The sequence below is a fragment of the Garra rufa genome, chromosome 15 (genome assembly GCF_049309525.1).
Source record: "Garra rufa chromosome 15, GarRuf1.0, whole genome shotgun sequence".
Classification (NCBI taxonomy): Eukaryota; Metazoa; Chordata; class Actinopteri; order Cypriniformes; family Cyprinidae; genus Garra; species Garra rufa.
In genome coordinates, this window is record NC_133375.1 from 36,566,895 (window position 1) to 36,589,581 (window position 22,687).

Consider the following 22,687-nt stretch of genomic DNA (forward strand, 5'->3'; position numbering starts at 1 on the left):
ATTTTGATCGATCGGTCTGTCTATAGGTCGTTTAATCTATAGGTTTGTCTTTCTTTTTTACGTGTCTATCCTTCGTAGGGATGTAGCAATGCACCCTGAGCCGGTTGAAAACTTATGAAAATATATGACAATTCAAGTCTGTTGAGATGCTAAACGAATCATGATACAATTGGGAGTGGGGATTTATATGAATGTATATCTAAGGAAACTGACTGTCTTCAGAAAAGTTTAGATATTTTCTGTTTGTCTTGCCTCTGTATAATACATTTTAAAGCAGTGTTTAAATGCAGTGCTGCTGTGTTTACAGTGGTAACCTAGGAAACATTATATCGCTGCCATTCTATTAAGTGCCACCAAAGTCCTTGAAGGGAAAGTTCACCCAAAAATCACAGTTATGTAATTAATTATTTACTCTCATGTTGTTCCAAACCCGTAAGACTTTTGTTCATCTTCGAAACACAAATTAATATATTTTTGATGAAATCCGAGAGCTTTATGTCCATCCATAGACCGCAAGAGTCCTACCCTGTAGAAGCTACAAAAATACTTTTTGTGTGCAGTGAAAACAATAATAACAACTTTATTCAACAATTCTTCTCCTCCACGTCACCCTAGCACCATTTTGGAGAGGATCACGATGCATGCACATGCATTCTGCTGCTCGTAGACCATGTATGCTCTGAGCCTTGTTTGTATTCATGCGTCATGATACTCTCCACAATGGCGTAACCCGTAAGACCTTTGATCATCTTGAGAACACAGAATAAAGGAGTAGTTCACTTATAAAAGAAAAATTTACAGATAATGTACTCACCCCCTTGTCATCCAAGCTGTTCATGTCTTTATTTCTTCAGTTGTAAAGAAATAGTTTTTTGAGGGAGAACATTTCAGGATTTCTCTTCATATAATGGATATGTATGGTGCCCCCAAGTTTAAATGCAGCTTTAAAGGGCTTTTAACCACAAATGCTTGTCTTGGTCTAGCTCAGCCTGAACTGTGTGTATTCCTGTTTATAACAGTTAGGGTATGTCAAAAAACTCCCATCTCATTTTCTCCAGCTTTAAAATCCCTTTTACTTTTTTTTTGTAAAAGGCGTTTGATTTTCCTTACACATCCACTTAAACACTGGGTTAGTACTTCTGCAGCGATGTAGGATGATTTTGAAGTTGGAGGTGAGCCAAGACGAGCTTTTGTGATTTAAAAAATTATAAAAATATATTTTTTAAAGAAAATAACCAATCGTTTTGCTACATAAGACCCTTCTTCAGTTTAGAACCCTTTGAAGCTGCATTTAAACTGCATTTTGGAAGTTCAGACCTGAAAGCACCGTAGAAGTCCATTATATGGAGAGAAATCCTGAAATTTGTTTCCTCAAAAAACAATTTCTTTGCGACTGAAGAAAGAAAGACGTGAACTTCTTGGATGACAAGGGGGTGAATGCATTATTTGTAAAATTTTGTCCTGAAAGTGAACTACTATGCTGAAATCTGAGAGCTTTTGGACCCTGAATAAACAACAATGCAACTACCACATTCAAGACCCAGAAAGGTAGTAAGGACGTCATTAAAATAGTCCATTTGACATTACCTTTCTGGGCCTTTAACATGCCTTTAATCCTGAAATTTGTTTCATCAAAAAACAATTTCTTTACGACTGAAGAAAGAAAGACGTGAACTTCTTGGATGACAAGGGGGTGAATACATTATTTGTAAAATTTTGTCCTGAAAGTGAACTACTATGCTGAAATCTGAGAGCTTTTGGACCCTGAATAGACAACAATGCAACTACCACATTCAAGACCCAGAAAGGTAGTAAGGACGTCATTAAAATAGTCCATTTGACATTACATTTCTGGGCCTTTAACATGTCACTTGCGTTGTAGTCTATGCAGGGTCTGAAATAACTCAGGATTACTTCATAATATCTTTCTTTGTGTTCAAATTTGTGTTCAGAAGATGAATTGAGGGTGATGGTGAGTAATTAATGACAGAATTTTCATTTTTGGGTTAACTATCCCCTTAAATTAAAGAAAAAAAATTGTATTGTTGAGTGTGTATCATTATATCCGTAATCCTTCGTCATTCTAGCTATCATTCTGTCAGTCTGTCCATCTATCTATCATCTTTTTCTAAAATGGTCTCAATATTTAAATATTTCTTATCCAATTCTGTTTATTCTGACTATAGTTTTCTTTGAATTTCAGGTAATATTAATTCTACTTTCCTACCTTCAAAAGTGCAATTTTGCCTCTTGATTCCATTCAGTTCTTACTGTTGCACAACCCTGTGAAGTCCCACTTCATTCTCTGCAGGTTGTGACCTCAGCACTGTTCTGACGTAGTCCAGTCGAGCGTGTGATCAGGGATCCCCTGAGTCGTGAGTCAGGAACATCTGCGTACGTTCAGTGTACCTTCCATCCAAGCATCTTCGTTTGCTTCCGTGACTTGGCTTCTTAGGTCCACATGCCCTGCTGGTCCTGCAGCGGGGCTCTGTCTGTGAGAGCACCTGGCGCCATTCCACACCTTTGAAAGCCATCGGCCCGCCATTTTCCAGCCATTAAGCCAGGGCGTTTTCTTTGTAAATCTCCTTTGTGGATTTATCAAAGTGTCTCCATAGAGTGCTCACCCCAACGCTTCAGCAAATTAGAATTAATGACACTGATCAATATGGAAGAAATACTGGTTACAGACAGATGTGTGTTTTTCCATTTGCAATGTCATTAGCACAAACATTGATGTAGCCATCGAAGGATTCGCTCGTCTTGTTCCCTAAAGAGTCAGATGCATTAACTTCAGTGTGAGTTATTTGCACTAGGAGGGAATTACACCGAAGACATTGCAACATCCCAAGATGAAGCCTGTGATTTCCCTACTGTAGATGTTAATAGAATTCTAATGAAGGAATGCATGGGTTGTAATGGGCTGTTTGGCTTATATGCTAATCAGTGGACACAAGTTTTTGGGGAAAAAAAAAGGTTTAGCATTACAACATGGAACTGCAAACTTTACGCATACTCCTTTGCAATATATTTGCATCAAAGTTTTTCTAGTTTTTTTTTTCTTTAGTTTAGTAATTTTCAATTTAGTTTAGCTTTTGTTATATGGGGCAGTCGTGGCCCAATGGTTAAAGAATTGGACTTGTAAGCCAAAACTGGGTGACATTTTTGAATTGTCTAGTTTGTTTATTTAGTTTACTTTTTTGCAGTATGTTAAGTTTTTGCACAAATCTGAGTTCTGAGTTATGGAAATGTGCATCTTAAAGTTAATTTCAGTTTCTCCTAGTAATATTAATTTATATTTTAATTTAATAAAAAAAATATTCAGAGATGTTTTCAGTTTGTTTTTTAGTTATGTTTTCATTAACCATAACTAGGGTCCTATGAAATCTGTTTTATTTTTTCCCAAATTTCTTTTTTTCCATTTTTCTTTAATCGTGAATAACATTTTATTAATCAAAAATCATGTCTAATTAATTGAAATCATTAAACCTTTAATATTTAGCTGCAATTTATTAAAAGTTTAACAAAAAATATATTTTAAAGGTCCATTTTTTTCTCTAATTCAGTTTTTTTTTATCACATTCGGTTTTTCATTAATTTTTTGGATTTAATTTTAAGTTCTATTTTTTTTTTAATAATAACTAGCGCCCTAGTTTTTTTCTTTCACATTTTTTTCTTTATTTTAATTTTTCTGGATTCCCTTTTTTCTTTTATTTCTTTCATTTTATCGGCAAATTATTTTGAATTAAACAAAGCGATAACAGATATTTTGAACCAATATATATGTCTAGTTTAAAAATGAAAATTATTGTCAAAATTAAGAATAACAGGCTCTGACAAAAAAAAATTTAAAATCTTTTGAAATTATTTTATCGGCAAATTATTATGAATCAAGCAGAACGATAACTGATATTTTGAACCAATATGTATGTCTAGTGTAAAAATGAAAATTATTGTCAAAATTAAGAATAACAAGAGCTCTGACAAACTTTTTAAAAGTCTTTTTTTAAATTATTTAATCTTCAAATTATTATGAATCAAGCAGAACAATAACTGATATTTTGAACCAATATGTATGTCTAGTGTAAAAATGAAAATTATTGGCAAATAAAAAATAATTGTCAAAATTAAGAATAACAAAGTCTCTGACAAAAACTTAATAATGTTTTTAAGTTATTTTATTTGCAAGTTATTACGAATCAAGCAGAATAATAACCGATATTTTGAACCAGTGTATATATGTCGAGTGTAAAAATGAAGATTATTGTCAAATAAAAATTAAGAATAACAAGTACTCTGACAAAACCCCCTTTTTTTAAATTATTTTTTATTATTTTATCTGCAAATCAGTTTAGAAATGACCCGATAACCATAAAAAATGTTTAATATCGGTGCCGATAATTGGCCAGGTCGACCCCTAATTTTAATGGTTTCATTAAGTTTTAATAATCAAAAGCATCTATACTTTAGGTTTCTATTTATATATGATATAACAATCGTTTTTTTTTTTTTTTTTAATGTGTTCATGCTACTGCGGCATTCATTCACACAGCGACATGCAGAACATGTAGGATTCATATTTAAATATTATTTTGTGGCTTAATAATGATTTAAGTGCATTGAGCTACTTTTGATTTATCTGTACAAAGTTTACCAAATTCCATGATATTCCGCTTTATACATTAAATTCAGTTTTTATATGACTGGATTCAGCGATTACATCCGTGTTTTCTGCATAGCATCGCAGCAATACTATATCCATTTGAAGTTTTAAAGCTGCAAATATTCAACTGCCACAGTGTTAATTTTACGCTTCTGTGGTAAGCTGACAAGGTTAATTATCTTATAGTCCAGATAAAGAGCAAAGAGTGCGCCTTGCACCTTGTGGTGTTTACTGTCAGGCTTCAGGGGCGAGGCAAATGTCATTCATGGCCTTGAACGCTTAAAGTCATGCATTCAAAGGTTGAACAGGCCTCTGGGGGGTGAAGTTAACATCTCAATTAGCAACGCTGCATCACGTTCTACTTCATTTTCGTGGCTCTGGGCTATGGCATCGACTCGCCGCGACCAGAAAATGCTTGTGTGCGGCACTAATGTCTAACACGTGTGAGGCTCTTCTGTTAGCCACACATATACGCTATTCTTGCGCCAATCTAATAAGGTTAAAGAGGCGTGAGATTGCTAGTGCTTAGCTTGATATACTGTGATGTAACAATGCATTAAGCTCCTCAGCTAACTGTGACGTGGCCTGTCATAAGAACAGGTCACAGTCGCTTGAGCAACTTAATGTTTTAAAAATCCAGGTTAGTGTGCATCACTTGATATGCATAATACTGTACCTGAAATGGATATCATCTGTTCTTTTTCATTACTAAAGTGGCAGCTATAGCTTATTTTTGGTTTACTTTTTCAATTTAGTTTTTTACTCGATTGCTTAGTTTTAGTTTTATTCTGCTCCTGTCCTGCTATTTTTGGCATCATTGCGGTCCGAAACACTTGCAAAATAATTTTTATTTGTTTTATGCAGCATACTGTATCAATTTAAACTTTTTTCATTATGAATTTTTTATAGACTTTATATTTCTTTTAAAATGTAAGATTAAAGTTATTTTTGTACCTACTTAGTATTTGTACTATGTTGAGATATATTTTATTATAAAAGTATATTTGTTTCTTCAGATATTTATAGTTTTAGTTTTAGTATTTGATGTAATTTAATTTGATATCATTTAAATAGCTGAGTTAAATTTCTTTAGAATATATTCTGTCCACATTTTTTTTTTTTAATTTTCATTGTATGTCAGTTTCGGAGTTTTATTTATGCATTCATTCATTCCTTCCTTCATTCATTCATTCGTTCATTTGATTAATTCATTCATTCATTTAATTTTTAATATTTTATTCTAAAAGTATATTTGTTTCTTCATATATTTATAGTTTATTTAGTTTTAGTGTTTTTTCCTTTTTTTTCTTTTATTAAGTTAGTTTGATATCATATATATATATATATATATATATATATATATATATATATATATATAGCTCCATTACATTTTTTTTTTACAAATATATTCTATCCCCAAAAAAATTTAATACATTTTTTTTAAATTTTGTTTTTTTAATTTTATGTTAGTTTTGGAGTCATAATTTTTTTCAGTTTGTCTCTTTTTATTTATTTATTTGTTTGTTTATTTATCCATTTTATTTTAAAAGTACATTTACTTCTTTAGATAATTTATTTATACTTTTTTTTTTTTTTTTTTACTGTGTTAACTGATATCATATAAATAGCTGTGTTACATTCTGCGTTATATTCTGTCCCTAACCAATTAAGTAATTGTTTTAATTTTCTTTGTATGTTAGTTTTGGACTATATATATTAGTATATTTGTTTCTTCAGATATTTGTAGTTTATTTCGTTTTCAGTGTATATATATTTTTTTTTATTTTAGCAAGTTATTGTGATATGTAAATAGCTGCATAATAATCGCATTTTAAAAAGATATATATTTTATCCCAAAAATAGTTTTCTTTTTCTTTTCTTTTTTTTTGTCAGTTTTGGAGTCATTAAATGTATTTTATTTTCAGTTTGTCCTTTTTTTATTTATTTATTTGTTTATTTATCCATTATTTCATTCCTTTAATCTTTAATATTTTATTCTAAATGTACATTTGGTTTTTTAGATAATTTATTTATAATAATTTTAATAGTTTTTTTTTGGTATGTTAGTGTGTTAACTGATATAAGATAAATAGCTGCATTAAATTACTTTACAATATATTCTGTCCTCAACAAATTAAATAAATTTTGTAATTTTTATTTTATGTTAGTTTTGGAATTATAAAATGTATTTCATTTTCAGTTTTTATTTATGCATGCATGCATTCATTCATTCATTCATTCAATATTTTATTCTAAAGTATATTTGTTTCTTCAGATATTTATAGTTTATTTAGTTTTAGTATTTTTATTTTAGCAAGTCAGTGTAATATCATGTAAATAGTTGAATACATTTTCAGTCTGTCCCTTTTAATTTATTTATTTGATTTAAATTTTTTATTCTAAAAGTACATTAGCTTCTTTAGATAATTTATTTGTAGTAATTAATTTATATATTTTTTTCTATTTTTTGTATTTTAGTGTGTTCTAATATCATATAATAATTCTAATATCATATAGCTGTGTTAAATGACTTTGCAATATATTCTGTCCCCGACAAGTTAAATTATTTTTTTAAGTTTTATTTTATGTTAGTTTTGGAATCATAAAATGTATATTATTGTCAGTTCTTTATTTTTTTATCATTTATGTATTTATTTATTTATTTGTTAAATTTAAGTTTTTATTTCAGGTAGCAAAGATGTTTTCATTTAGTAACACTGCTTGTATCCCACTGTCTTTCTCTCTTTACATAATAAAACATGTATTTTTCTTCACACCGAGTTGGAAACTGCATTTAAACAGCCGCAGGAAGTGGCGCTTTTCCCATGTGCTCCATCATCAGACCACAGGTGTAAAAGGTTATTTGACAGCACCGTTTAGGGACACGCTGCTGAGCTGACCTTGAATGTCTCCACTCACCCAGATGAAGTGAAAACCGAGAAAGAAGCATCCCGATCGAACTTATTGCTTTTGCCCTTGACACGCAGAGACTGGCCAGCTCGATTCCCTGTCCTCCCTCAGAGGGGAAAAAAACTCCACTAAACTATCTGACAGTTCACCAGGAACCTGACAACATCTCAGTAGGCAACCCAGTATCTTCCGCTCACTCGCCTCTATTAATCATCAATTAAACAACATCTTTCATTTTTTAACACCCCACCTTGTTTAGTTACAACCCCACAGCGATGTCCCCTGCTTACGGTCACTTCCGTGGTTGCGTGTTACTGTCATGAACCCTGTCAACAGACCTTGTCAGTGCTGGCTTTAATTTGACTCCATCCTCGCTGCCAGTCTCTCTACTTTAACCTGGGTTTGAATTTCCTGAAATCTAGAAGTCATGAATGTGCAGCGTTGTTTATTAGCCGGCTCTAAGACGTGCATGGCTTTTCGTCAAACCTGCGGATGATTGCACTCGAGGTGCTCGTAAATGTTGTGGCGTGTGAGAGCCGTTCGAAATGCTTTCCTCCAAACGCAAGCACTCTGTATTCACTCAGCAGACACTAATGGCCCCCTGATAGAGATCATCTTTATTCATGGATGTTGAGGCATTACTGGTGTAAACATGGTTAAAAAGCACAAGCCGGAGCGATCGAATGTTTGCCGTCTCTAAAACGGCACCTTTTCCCCCTCTTCTCTTTCTCTCAGATGTGTCCGGGGGAGGTGCGGTGGCCCATGGTGCTCAGGGTGAACGTGGAAGTTTGAGTTCTGTGCTGAGGGACTTGGTAAAACCTGGAGACGAGAACCTGCGGGAGATGAACAAAAAGCTGCAGAACATGCTGGAGGAGCAACTGACAAAGAACATGCACCTACAGAAGGTAAATGGAGGGAAGGCCAGCCATTTGGGGTGGGAAAGGTAAGCTTTTATGAACGAGGTCGCTTTGGGTTGGCTATAAAGCCTTCTTTTGAAAGGCGATTTTAGGCCCACACAGAATCTGTGCCTGTAGACCTTCAAAAAAGCAAAGTAGTTATCATAAAAATTTGCTCCTTTCTCACTATTTTAAGTTTTCTTTATCATTGCAAGGCAAGGCAAGTTTATTTATATAGCACATTTCATACACAATGGTAATTCAAAGTGCTGTACATAAGAGGAATAGCATAAAAATCATAGTCATAAAAATTTAAAATAATAATCACAAAAACAGAAGAACATTTTAAATTATTTTAAAATTGATTTAAATTAATTAAAACAGTAGCACACTAACAACAATAAAAACAGAAAAATCGATTTTAAAATTAATTTGCACAGTAAAATGATTATACATAAAATAATGCAGTCTGCATTATTTTATTATTTTATTTTTGCAGTTAATTTCTGTTGTAATTCCTATTGTAATTTCCTTTTTTTGTTCTGCAACTAAGCCAGCCTTAACCATTTAACCACACAGCAGCCATTTAAACTTGAGTAAGCTATTATTTTATATTATTTTATTTCCCTGATATATTTTGTTTAAAATTTTCTTATTTAATATTTTTGTTTCATAGAGACTTCCTCTCATTTTTAATTATTTTATATATATATATAATTATTTTATTATTTTATTCTATTTATTTTTTTACTAAAATGCATTTTATATTTTCTTATTTAATATTTTGGTTTATAGATTTATAATTCTTTTGAAATTTAAGGTTAAAGATTAATAGAAATATCAAAAAATTAGACTATAATAATATAGTCTCTTATGCTCACCAAGGATACATTCATTTGATTAAAATATACAGTAAAATGCAAATATTATGAAATACTATTACAATTTAAATGAATTGTTTTAATATTTTAAAACAATAATTCCTCTTTTTTTATTTTGTTTTCTTATTTTTTTGTTTAATTATATTTAGTTTCTATTATACATTTTATTTTTTCTCATTTAATATTTTTTATAGATTTTTATATTTATTCTGGTATTTAAGGTCAAAGTTTAAAGTTTATTTCCTTTTATTTTAGTTTTTTATCCTATTTTTTTTCTATTATGTATATTATTTTCTTATTTAATATTTTTGTTTTATAGACTCTTGCAAATATTTAAATATTACAATTTAAATAAATTGTTTTAATATTTTAATATTTAATTCATTTCAATTTGTCTGGTTTTATTTTTATTTTATTTTATTTAAATTATTTTGTTTTATTTTATTTTGTTTCTGTTTTATATTTTATATTTTCTAATTTAATATTTTTGTTTCATAGATTTCTATATTTCTTCTAATATTTAAGGTTGAAGTAAAATAGAAATGTATAAAATATTACAATTTAAATAAATTTCAATATTTTAAAATTGAATTCCTCTCGTTTAATTTTGTTTTATTTTTATTTTATATCTTAATTTATTTTGTTTTGTTTTATTTTATTATTTATTAATATTTTATTTTATTTTATAGGCTTTTATATTTCTTCTGAAAATTTTATTACAAATAATATTATTACAGTTTATATGAATTTTCAATATTTTAAAATTTAGTTTTTTTTATATTTTACAAATTAATTTTTTTTTTTTTTTTTTTTTTTACATAAATTTAATATTTCTTTTAAAAAATTAAGGTTAAACTTTTAAAATACTCTTCATACTTTTTGTATCTACCATTTTAAAAGGCAAACACTGTTTAAGCAAAAGATCAAATTTAAATATTTAAATATACTCCGGTATACACATTTTTAAATTCATTCTGCAGAATTCTATTAATTCTTCAAATCAGTGCAAGTGCAGAAAACAGTACAGATTTGGAAGTGGCTCCTAGCAATAGCCAAGTTTCTTGGCATACCTTTCATTCGGGAAAAATAATTTTAAACTTGCATTTGATGCTTCATGGGGAATAAAGAGCTGAACCGTGTTGAGCAATGACTCATTCAGGTGAGTAGAGGTGAAGTGACCATGAGTTTTCCACCTGCTAGAGAAAAAGGTGACTGCAGTCGCTCTGACAGCATGATCGGCAGACTGTGTGATCGTGCGTTTGTGAAGTGTGTGTGTGTGTGTGTGTGTGTGTGTGTAGGTGGCTTGCTGTCATACGGTCCTGAGACTCCACTGAGAGGTCTTATTCATCAGCAAGCAGAGGGTGGGCGTGTTGTTAATGCTAAAACGCTTCTAGAAGCAGGAATAGAAAGTGCACGTCACGCAGCCTGCAGGGTGATGTGTTTGATGGGATTACAGCATCACACAGATTGACTAATGACAATTAACCTCTCACACCCCTCTTGATATTTCCACAGCCGCACATCGTTAATGGGTGGCTTGTTCCTGTAGTGAAGCCATGTGTTGGATTGAATTATATTAAAACTGTAAATATTATAGTCTTCTATGCTCACCAAGCTGCTAGTTGATTGATAAAATACAGTAAAAAACAATAATATTGTAAAATATTATTACTATTTAAAAGAGCTGTTTTCTATTTGAATATATTTTAAAATGTCCTTTATTTCTGTGATGAAAAGCTGAATTTTCAGCATCATTTGATGATTTCCTGCTCAATTATTAGTGACCATAGTTATTATTATTCATTATTGCCTATGTATTAATAATGGTTGAATTAATCAAGTCTTTTTTTAACACCAGACTTTTTTTAATTGAAGTGTATCATGGTTTCCACAAAACGTTTTTCAACATTTATAATTAGAAATATTCCTTGAGTAACAAATCAGCATATGATTTCTTGAAGGATCATGTGACACTGAAGTACAGAAATAGAAATATTCAGAAATAAGACTATAATAATATAATCTCTTATGGTCACCAAGGCTGCATTTATTTGATAAAAATACAGTAAAACGGTAATAGTGGGAAATATTAGTACAATTAGTACTAATTAGTAAATTCATTGTTTCAATATTTTAAAATTTAATTCTTTTTTTATTTAATTTTGTTTCTTTTTATGTTTTATATTTTCTAATGTAATATTTTTTTTTATTTTATAGACTTTTATATTCCTTTTGAAATGTAAGATTAAACTTTAATAGAAATATATAAAAATTAATCAATAATAATATATAATAATCTATAATAATATAATCTCTTATGCTCACCAAGGCTGCATTTATTAAAATGGTAATATTGTGAAATATTCTAACAATTTATATTAATTGTTACAATATTTTAAAATTGTTATTGTTAAATTGTTAAAATTTTTATTTTATAGACTGAAATTTAAGTTCAGTTCAATTTAAATAGTTTCAATATTCAATTGAATATTTTATTTTATATTTATTAATTTAATATTTGTATTTTATAGACTTTTAAATTCCTTCTGAAATGTTAAGATTAAGGTTTAATAGAAATATATAAAAGCCATGTCTTGGTTTGAATTACATTAAAAACTGTAAATATGTGGTGTAATATTATAGTCTTCTATGCTCACCAAGCTGCATTTATTTGTTTTCAAAATACAGTAAACACAGTTTGCAAAAGTTTGTAATATTTTTAAAATCTAAAAGAACTGTTGTCTATTTGAATATAATTTAAAATGTAATTTATACATGTGATGCAAAGCTGACTTTTCAGCATCATTACTCTAGTCTTCAGTGTAAAATGATTCTTCAGAAATAATTTTAATATGATGATTTGCTGCTTTATTATTATTACCCATAGTATTATTATTTAGTAGCGCCAAATTATTAATTATAGTGATTGTTATTATCAATGTGGAAACATTTTGCTGCTTAATATTTTAGTGGAAACTAATGATTTTTTTCTGGATTTTTGATGTATAGAAAGTTCAAAAGAACAGCATTTATTTAAATCACAGATTCTAAAAATTCTAAAAAAGTATAAATATTTTTACGGCCTCTTTTGACCAATTCAATGCATGCTTGATGAATAAAAGTATCAATTAATCATTATTATTATTTTAATCATATACCATTTTTTTTAATAAAAGTGCATCATGGTTTCCACAAAATATTAAGCAGCAGAAACCCAAAACTGTTTTCAATATTTATAAAAGGAAATGTTCCTTGAGCAACAAATCAGCATATGATTTCTTAGAATCACGCGATACTGAAGACTGAAGTAATGATGCTGAAAATACATCGCAATGTGCTTATATTTGGCTAAAAACTAAATCTAAAAATATCTTAATTTTCACATAACTATGTAGTAACATCTATTTTTGTATAATCTAGTTATTTAAATAAATAACAAATAAAAGATACTTAATTTCAATCCTCTCTGTTTATATGGAACTGGATGGATGCAAACCAAAAGACTATTCATATCAAATGAGTAACTTTGGAATCAGTGCAAAAACAGCGGCTTCACGTTATATAAGTCTTGAGTAAAAAACAAAAGACTTGCAACAGTAATGCATTATACATTTGATTGGATGAACCACGTTTGGAGACGTTATATGCACACCTGCCACTTTACATTCGTTACATTCTTTATTAATGCACTGATGTGTGATGCACGGTGCTCTGTTTTGTGAATGCGAATAAAATCCTTACTGAGGGGACGTTTGAGCCGATGTGAGGCCCGGAGACAGTCTGGATGTTGGCGGAGTGCATCTTGTGTGTGTGTGTGTTGGTGCCCAGGGGGAGTTGTAGGTTACAAAAACACCCTGCCGTAACCTTGGCAGAGACAAACGATGCAAACTAAGACCAAGATGGGGTGACGATCCCTCTGCAGAGCCTGGCCATAACTAAGAACAGAAACTTTCCTGCAACACAAACTTTGCTTAATGGATTCACAAAGAAGGATCAAGTCTGGTCAACTTTAACACTGGTTTAACGTGTATAAATACAGTCAAGCCCAAAATTATTCATACCCCTAGCAAATTCTGACTTGAAAGTTACTTTTATTCAACCAGCAAGTTTTTTTTTTTTTTTTTTTTTTTTAATGGAAATGACACTGGCTTCTCTCAAAAGATAATAAGCCAATGTACAAGAGGCATCATTGTGGAAAAAAATATTACTTATCTTTTATTTACATTTGAACAAAAAGTGGCATGTCCAAAATTCATACCCTTCTCAATAATCGATAGAAAAGCCTTTATTGGCTATTACAGCAATCAGATGCTTCCTGTAATTGCTGACCAGCTTTTTGCATGTCTCTACTGGTATTTTTGCCCATTCATCTTTAGCGATGAGCTCCAACTCTTTCAGGTTGGAGGGTCTCCTTGCCATCACCCTGATCTTTAGCTCCCTAAACAGATTCTTTATTTAATTTAAGTCGGGACTCTGGCTGGGCCACTGCAAAACGTTAATGTTTTTGTCTGCTAACCATTTCTTCACCACTTTTGCTGTGTGTTTTGGGTCGTTGTTGTGCTGAAATGTCCACTGGTGCCCAAGGCCAAGTTTCTCTGCAGACTGCCTGATGTTGTTGTTGAAAATTTTGATGTATTGCTCATTATTCATGGTGCTGTTTACTATGGTTAGGTTCCCTGGTCCACCGGCTGAATAACACCCCCAAAACATTAGGTTCCCACCACCATGTTTGACAGTGGGGATGGTGTTCTTTGGGTTGAAGGCTTCTTCTTTTTTATGCCAAATGAAGGATACATCATTGTGGCCAAACAATTACATTTTTGTTTCATCTGACCATAAAACAGAAGACCAGAAGTCATCTTCTTTGTCCAGATGAGCATTTGCAAAGGCCAAGCGGGCTTTTGTGTGCTTTATCTGGAGCAGTGGTGTCCTCCTAGGTCTGTGTCCGTGGAACTGCCTTGGTCTGCCTTGAGATGTTGCCACCAGCAGAGCCCAGATTCATCAGGATGGCCTTGGTGGTGATCCTTAGATTCATTTTTACCTCTCTCACTATCCTCCTGGCCAGCACAGGTGTCACTTTTGGCTTCCGACCACGTCCTCTGAGATTTTTCACATTGTGGAAAGTTTCGTATTTTTTAATAATACTTTGCACTGTAGCCAATGGAACTTCAAAACATTTAGATATGGCCTTATAGCCCTTTCCTCCTTTGTCTTAGCTATGACTGTCCACAAACCAACAGCAGAGAGCTTCTGTTTTTCACCTGTTGAGTTGATTAAAACAGCTGTTCCCAATGAATCCGGGTAATTAGGATGCTTTAGAACAGCTTGGACTATTTGGAATGGTATAGAACTTTGGATTTTCCCATAGACTGTGACAGTTTGCAAAGGGTATGAATAATTTTGGACATGCCACTTTTTGTTCAAATGTAATTAAAAGCTGAGAAATATTTGTTTCCACAATAATGCCTCTCGTACATCGTCTTATTATCTTTTGGGAGAAACCTGCGTCATTTCTGGTCCAAAAAAACTTGCTGGTTGAATGAAAGTAACTTGAAGTCAGAGTTTGCCAGGAGTATGAATAATTTCGGGCTTGACTGTAGATAGTTCCAACTTTAAAATTTGTAATATGCACACACCTTTAAACACTCAAGACTCAGCTGTAGTTGAAAGAGGAATTGTTTTATTTGATTATTATCATTGCTAAATGTAGTTATTTTGTAGTGGTGCTTCATAGCTAAAAGCTTTAGCAATGTATATCATGATTATAATTTAATTTTTAGTCATCGTGCTTTGGATTGCATGCACTTAAACGTGTTGAATGCTGCAGCTTGTGTTGTTATGGATGGTGTTCGATACAGAAACGTGGTGGAAAACGATCCTGCAGGCTGTTGAAGCATAGACGCCCATGATGCATCTAGCTCGTTAACAACCGATTAGGCGTTTGTTTTTCTTGCAAAATCTGGAGCTGCTTAAAAGCCAATGAGTTGATCTGCAGCAGTTCAAGACGTGCTCTCTTTATGTCCGTCTGTTTCTCATGGGTGGTCATCATGCCATCAAAGCCCTTGTAAAGTGCTTTTGAAGTTAATATGACACTGATGCCACTTTACAAGTCAAGATACATACATTATATTGCCATAAGTATTGGAGCACCCCATTCTAATGAACAGATTTGACTACTGTAGTAATTTCCATGGGTATAAATCCTAATGTTTAAGCTTATTCTAAGGGATTGTGTTCTTCTAATTTGATAAAAACAGTTTTGACAGGACCCTTTTCTATTCTAACATGACAATGCCTCTGTGTATAAGGCAAGGTTAAAAAGAAAGAATTGATTTAGTCAGTGTGGAAGAACTTGATTGGTCCTAATTCCAGCTGAACACCTCTGGAGTCCCTGTTAAAAAAAACAGCATATGCTGGTTAGGTAGGTTTTGATGCTGGTTTGTGCTGGTCCTTAGCTGGTTGTGTTGCTGGTCAATAGCATAAACCAGCTAAGGACCAGCATAAACCCGCAAAAGACCAGCTTAAACCAGCATCAAAACCTACCTAACCAGCATATGCTGTTTTTTTTCAACAGGGGTGACTTAAAATGCAGACTTTGAGTCAAAAAAATCATTACCAAAAACCAATGACTTGTAACAATGGGTACAGTCATTTTTGACACTTTCAGAACAGTTGCAACAGAGATGGAAATACAATTTTTAAATGCATGAATTGTTTCCATCTTTGTTGCCACAGTTTTGGAAGTGTCTTTTTCTGTTCTAAAGAAGGAGCGTGCCAATACTTTTGTCCATATAGTGTATGTACAAGTCATTTGTGTTTGGTAATGAGTTTTTGGCCAAGGTCTGCATTTAAAGTCACACCAGAGGTGTTTAGCTGATATTAGGACTTTGCTTTCTGCAGACCAGTCAAGTTCTTCCACACTGACTGAATCAATCATTTCTTTTTGAACGTTGCCTTATACACAAAGGCATTGTCATGTTAGAATTGAAGAGGGTCCTGTCAAAACTGTTGCTGTAAAATAAAAAGCACACAATCCCCTAGAATATCATTATATGCTTAAACATTAGGATTTGTACTTACTAAATTTGTCAAACCTGTTCATTAGAAGGGGGTGTCCCAATACTTTTGGCAATATAGTGTATGTCTTCTAGGTCCAGTTGCATAACCATAGCCACTATGTTAAAACTGTGTCTTAAAAACTAGTTTGACCAACTAGCAGTTATCAGTCATACTTTTCAGATTCAAATTGGGCCAATCTGCTTTTCCAACTTTAAAAAGTTATGAGCAGAATTGATTTTGAGGAAAACAAATTAATTACTAACTTTTAGACACAAGTCTAAGCAGTTTATGCAACTAGAGTATGCAATGTCGTAGATATGTCATCAGTTAAGTCATGAAGTTACAAAAGAGGCGATTAAAGCTGCCTTAAAACTGTGCATGTAAGTATTTATTTTTTATGAGTCACATTTAAAGCAGTGTCAGATCTGCATCAAGTACAGCAGCGACAGCTCTTCAAGCAGCAGCCAAAACATCCTACTAACCAGTTGCTGTGATAACTGTTAATCTAAGAACAAAATTAAAAAGAGGAAATCAATAACTTCTGCAGTTTTAAGCTTTATCTTCAGTTAATTTAGATTGTAGTGTTTGATACCTTTATTAAATTAGGCTATATTTTCTTTCTGAAGGCTGCAGGTAGCTTTATGACATGTATTATAATGGGTTTATGTGAAGATTGTTTCACTAAAATTAGAAGTTCATTTTTAAAGTCTAATAAATGTTAAATTGATAGCTCTCAGTTATACTGTAATGTTGAATGGCTATAGTCATGATTAAATATTAGGAAAAAAACTGTAGTTTTGTTTATTCTTAGTTCGTGTTAACTAATCTAGTTAACTAATGTTAAGTAATGAACCTTATTGTAAAGTGTTACTATATTTTTACTGAAATATTTTAGTTTATTTTGGGGCGGAATCTTGGCTCACTTTTGCTCAAACCATCAATGGGGCAGCTGTAACTACAGACCAAAATGGCCACCATCTACTGTTGTGGACTTTCGACGTCCTTCTCCAATCCGGCAAGCAACCGCCTCATGAATATTTACTGGCAGTTGGGGCCGTCAGCCCAGAAACAAACAGCCCACTTAATATTTGATGGCTTTTTTGCTTTAGAGTGAGCACACGGTGCATGCAACGCTGCCTCTGCTGTTGTGTGTGCAAGTGTGTGTTTGTTTGTGAGCGAATGAGAGCATAATACCATGTGAGATTGCAGCTGAACTCGGGCCTGACTGCCTAATGGGTCCTTCGTACCTTTCTCCACACATTCAGGGTTGCTTTCAAACTAATGTGTAAAGCTTAAGAGGACGGCAGAATTGTATAAACATCTACAGTATGCAACAACCACAAATGTTCAATAGTATAATCATTTAAATTCTTGGTTTGTCTTGCAGGATCTTGAAGTTTTGTCTCAGGAGATTGTGCGAATGAGTAAAGACGGCACCCCTGCCGAAAACTCCAAAGCCACGGGATAAAACCGGACGACGTCCGTCCACCCAATGATTCAGTACCCTTCTCTTTCTCTTTCTCTCATATCTTCACGGCTACCAGGAGGGAACTACATCCATCTCGTACAAAGACCTCCAGCGATCTCAGATGTACCAGGAGCACAGAAGGTCGAAACAGATCAAGTCCATCTGTGATTTACATACTACTGAATGTAACGTAACACTTTATATGTTTGTTTGTTTGTGACGGGAAAGTAGGGTCCGTCGAGCAAACCTTGGCTGCTTGACATCCGTGAGATGCGTGCTTGGGACAGTGGCTTGGCAGCGTGGTCCAAACAGGACCGTTTTACCTACCACTAATTCCCCTGTTCAGGAAAGCGTGTGTCTAACGTGGGCGTCCTCAAACTGCTATCACTGTTGTATTGCCTGTTTTGTATATTTGATTCGCTAAAGACACTTATTGTGTGGCGTAGAATGGGGTGTATTTATTCGTGCCAGAGAATCCAAATATCCTATCTACATCTCTACAGTATGCTGCTCGTATTTGAAAGAAAATAACTAACATTTCAAGATCTGCAGTTCATTATATCAAAAATTCAGGACGTTTTTCCGGGAAGAGTGTGCGTTTAATTGCTCTCTGATAATTATCGGAGCATTTTTGTGGGGCTCTCGAAATGTTCCCGTGAAGGAAAGCGGCTCCCTGGACTCCCCTCGTTAAGCAGCAATCTCTCCGCAGCTTAACGACTCAATTTGACACCTCTCTGTCTGTCTCAGAACTGACGGCGCTGTTGGGGAATGGACCAATTTCTCACAGCATGCACTTGACTCCCATGAGAGGCTAGCCGCTTGTTTTAGTGTCTAACACCAGTTTGTTTCGCACGCGTCGACGCCCTGTCGTTTTTGTGAATGATTCCGCTTTTATGCATTCAGCTTCTGTGAACTTTTTTAATTCTGATGCACACGGAAATATTTTATTTGGAGAGCGTAAAGTTAATTTAATCGTCGGGTCATGTGACTCACTTCATGTTTTTTCTGTGTAATTGCTTGCACTGATGTCAAGCATCATCTATCGTGTCTTGAGTTGTCAACAAACTACAGCTCTTAGAAAGAAAAGAAGCTATATTTCTTTTAACGCAAATGAAAACAGGCGGAGAATTAGTCTTATTTCCATTCACGTCAAATTAAATATTGCATATACAGTTGAAGTCAAAAGTTTACATACACCTTGCAGAATCTGCAAACTGTTAATTGTTTTACCAAAATAAGAGGGAACATGCAAAATGCATTTTTGTTTAGTGATAGTTGTTCATGAGTCCCTTGTATGTCCTGAACTGTTAAACTGCCTGCTGTTCTTCAGAAAAATCCTTCAGGTCCCACAAATGTTTTGATTTTTTAGCATTTTTGTGTATTTGAGCCCTTTCCAACAATGACTGTATGATTTTAAGATCCATTTTTTACACTGAGGACAACTGAGAGACTACTATTACAGAAGGTTCAAACACTCAATGATGCTTCAGAAGGAAACACAGAGCTTTAAGAGCTGGGGCATGAAAACGTTTTGAAATTGAAGATCAAGGTAACTTTTGTCCTCTGGGAAACATGCATTTTCTGAAGGACAGTACTAAATGACAAAAAAAAAAAGATATTTAGGCAAAACAAGAAAAATGTACACATCTTCATTCTGTTCTAAAGTTTTCATCCCCAGCTCTTAATGCATTGTGTTTTCTTTCTGAAGCATCAGTGAGCATTTAAACCTTCTGTAATAGTTGCATTTGAGTCCCTCAGTCTGTCCCTGAAAAAATGCATCTCAAAAACATACATTTATTGTTGGAAAGGGTTCAAATACACAAAAATGCTGAAAAACCACCTGAATGACTTTTCTGAAGAATAGTGGGCAGTTTAACTGTTTAGGACAAACAAGGGACTAAACAAACACTAAACAAACAAACAAAAAAGCAGCTGTGGATCATTCAGGTCAGTACTAAATAAAAAAAATAACATGCGATTTGTATGATCCCTTTTATTTTGGTAAAACAATTAACATTTTTGCAGATTATGCAAGGTGTATGTAAACTTTTGACTTCAACTGTCCTCCATTTGTCACTTTAGAGGCAATGAATATTGACCAGTCTGTTTAGTTCCTTATGATTGCGCAACAAAATATAGTAGTTTGAATGTTTTAGGCCACCTTATTCGTCAACGGTTCTGTATTAATTTAGAGGCATATTGGCAAAATGAAGTTTTATGATTTGTGAAATGTGAACGATTACCATACTATTTCAGATCTTTGCAATACTTTAAGCTTTATTACGACAACGGTTCGTTTCTATTTCCATGAGCGTGGCGTTCGTGCATGGTGCGTTTAATGCCTGTCAAATCCCTTTCTCTGGCTTCTTAAGGAAATCCTGACTGAATGCTTTTCCATATTCCTTTCGTTTCTTCCATACGGACGTAAGAACACGATCTTTCATTTCCACAATTGAGGAAACTGACATATCGATTCACTTGGACGATTTCACTCAAAAGGATGAAGGATGCTTACCTTTGAAGCTCAGAGTTGTTTCTTTTTTTGCCTTTTACTTTCCCTATCTATTATCTGCCAAACGAGCTCTTCTTTAATTAAGATCATCTTTTAATCATCACTAACTACATGTAAGCAGATTCTATTATTAATGTCTGATCTCCCACTACATCTCTGTGGCTAATATTTATTTATGTGCATTTCATTGTCATGTTCAGACTTCCATAACTTGCAGTGATAATAAAGAATGGCTGGAAAAACAATGTCTGGGTGTCACACTTTCTATGATTGGTTTACAGTGTACATTTTATGCTTTTGACAGATGCTTTTTATTGTATGCTACTTTTTTTTATCAGCGCAGGTGTTCCCTGGGAATCAAAACAATGACCTTGATGTTGCTGTGACATGCCGTACCAGTTGAGCTAGAGGAACCACAAATTGTACATCGCAAAGGTTTTTCTTTCTTGAAATGCAGTGGTTTTGTTTAAAGGAAGTGTTACATTTGATTGATACATTCTTAAAAGTAAAGGTTCCAAAAATGAGTTTTCGTAGTGATGCCATAGAAAAACATTTCACTGAGAAATTCTTAAAATAATAATTTTTCATTAATAGTTTTTTTTAACTATAAATTTTGGTACTTCATAGAACCGTCAATGCCAGTTAAGAACCTTTATTTTTAAGAGTGTATTTAAAGGGATAATTCACTGAATGTTGTTCCAATTGTCATGTTTTTCCAAACCTGTATGACTTATTTTCTTCTGTGGAACACAGACAAAGATTACATACACTTTGCAGAATCTGCAAAATGTTCATTCCAGTCCACATGAGAAAATAATAGTTGAATTTATAGAAATGACCCTGTTCAAAAGTTTACACACACACACTTGATTCTTAATACTGTGTTGTTACCTAAATTATCCACAGCTGTTTATTTATTTATTTTTTTGTCCCTTGTTTGTCCTGAACAGTTAAACTGCCTGCTGTTTTTCAGAAAAGTCATTTAGGTCCAACAAACCCCTTGGTTTTCAGCATTTTTGTGTATTTGAACCCTTTCCGACAGTGACTGTATAATTTTGAGATCCATCTTTTCCCACTGAGGACAACTGAGTGACTCATATGCAACTATTACAGAAGGTTCAATTGCTCACTGATGCTCCAGAAGAAAAAAAACAATGCATTAAGAGCATGTGTAAACTTTTGAATGGAATGAGAATGAATACGTTTATCTTAATTTGCCTAAATATAATATTTTTTATTTTATTTAGTACTGCCCTTCAGAAGCTACAGAAGATGCATGTTCCACAGGAGACAAAATAAGTAAAATTTACCCTGATCTTCAAATTTAAAACGTTTTCACCCCTTTGACTAGGCCACTCCAAAGTCTTCATTTTGGGACCTGAAAGATTTTCTGAAGAACAGTGGGCAATTTTGTTTTTCTTCAGCCATTCAGAGGTGGATTTGCTGTTGTGTTTTGGATCACTGTCCTGCTGCAGAACCCAAGTTCGCTTTAGCTTGAGGTCACAAACAGATGGCCGGACATTGTCCTTCAGGATTGTTTGGCAGACAGCAGAATTCATGGTTCCATTTATCACAGCAAGTCTTCCAGGTCCAGAAGCAGCAAAACAGTCCCAGACCATCACACTACCACCAGATGTAATGGGACACACACCTTCCAAAAAGTTCAGCTTTTGTCTCGTCAGTCCAGAGTATTTTCCCAACAGTCTTGGGGATCATCAAGATGTGTTCTGGCAAAACTGAGATAAGCCTATATGTTCTTTTTGCTCAGCAGCGGTTTTCGTCTTGGAACTCTGCCATGCAGGCCATTTTTGCCCAGTCTCTTTCTTATGGTGGAGTCATGAACACTGACCTTAACCGAGGCAATAGAGGCCTGCAGTTCTTTAGATGTTGTTGTGGGGTCTTATGTGACCTATTAATTGGTTGGTAATTTTGGTCGGCTGGTCACTTTTTCACACAGGGCCATGTGGGTTTGGATTTTGTTTCCCTTCGTAACAAAAAAAAACCTTCATTTAAAAACTGCATGTTGTGTTTACTTGTGTTATCTTTGAGTAATATTTCAATTTGTTTGATGATCTGAAACATTAAAGTGTGACATGCAAAAAAAAAAAAAAAAAAAAATCAGGAAGGGGGCCAACACATTTTCACATCACTTTATCTTATTCAGGTCAGCACTAAATTAAAAAAAATAACATGCATTTTGTATGATCCCTCTTATTTTGGTCTAACAATTAACATTTTGCAGATTCTGCAAGGTGTATGTAAACTTTTGACTTTATATAGAACAATGCTTTTATTCAATGA

The 22,687-nt window shown here is 33.3% G+C and overlaps 1 protein-coding gene across 1 annotated transcript in view; it reads left to right on the forward strand.

Moving 5' to 3' along the window:
* The window catches only part of LOC141287741 (GRIP1-associated protein 1-like), a 49,877-nt gene extending 29,246 nt beyond the window's left edge, over positions 1 to 20,631 (forward strand). The window contains exons 5-6 of the mRNA XM_073819875.1: positions 8,306 to 8,475; positions 17,794 to 20,631. Coding sequence (XP_073675976.1) covers positions 8,306 to 8,475; positions 17,794 to 17,874 — 251 coding nt within the window. The 3' untranslated portion in view covers positions 17,875 to 20,631. The remainder of the gene's footprint in view (positions 1 to 8,305; positions 8,476 to 17,793) is intronic.
* Positions 20,632 to 22,687: the final 2,056 nt, after the last annotated feature.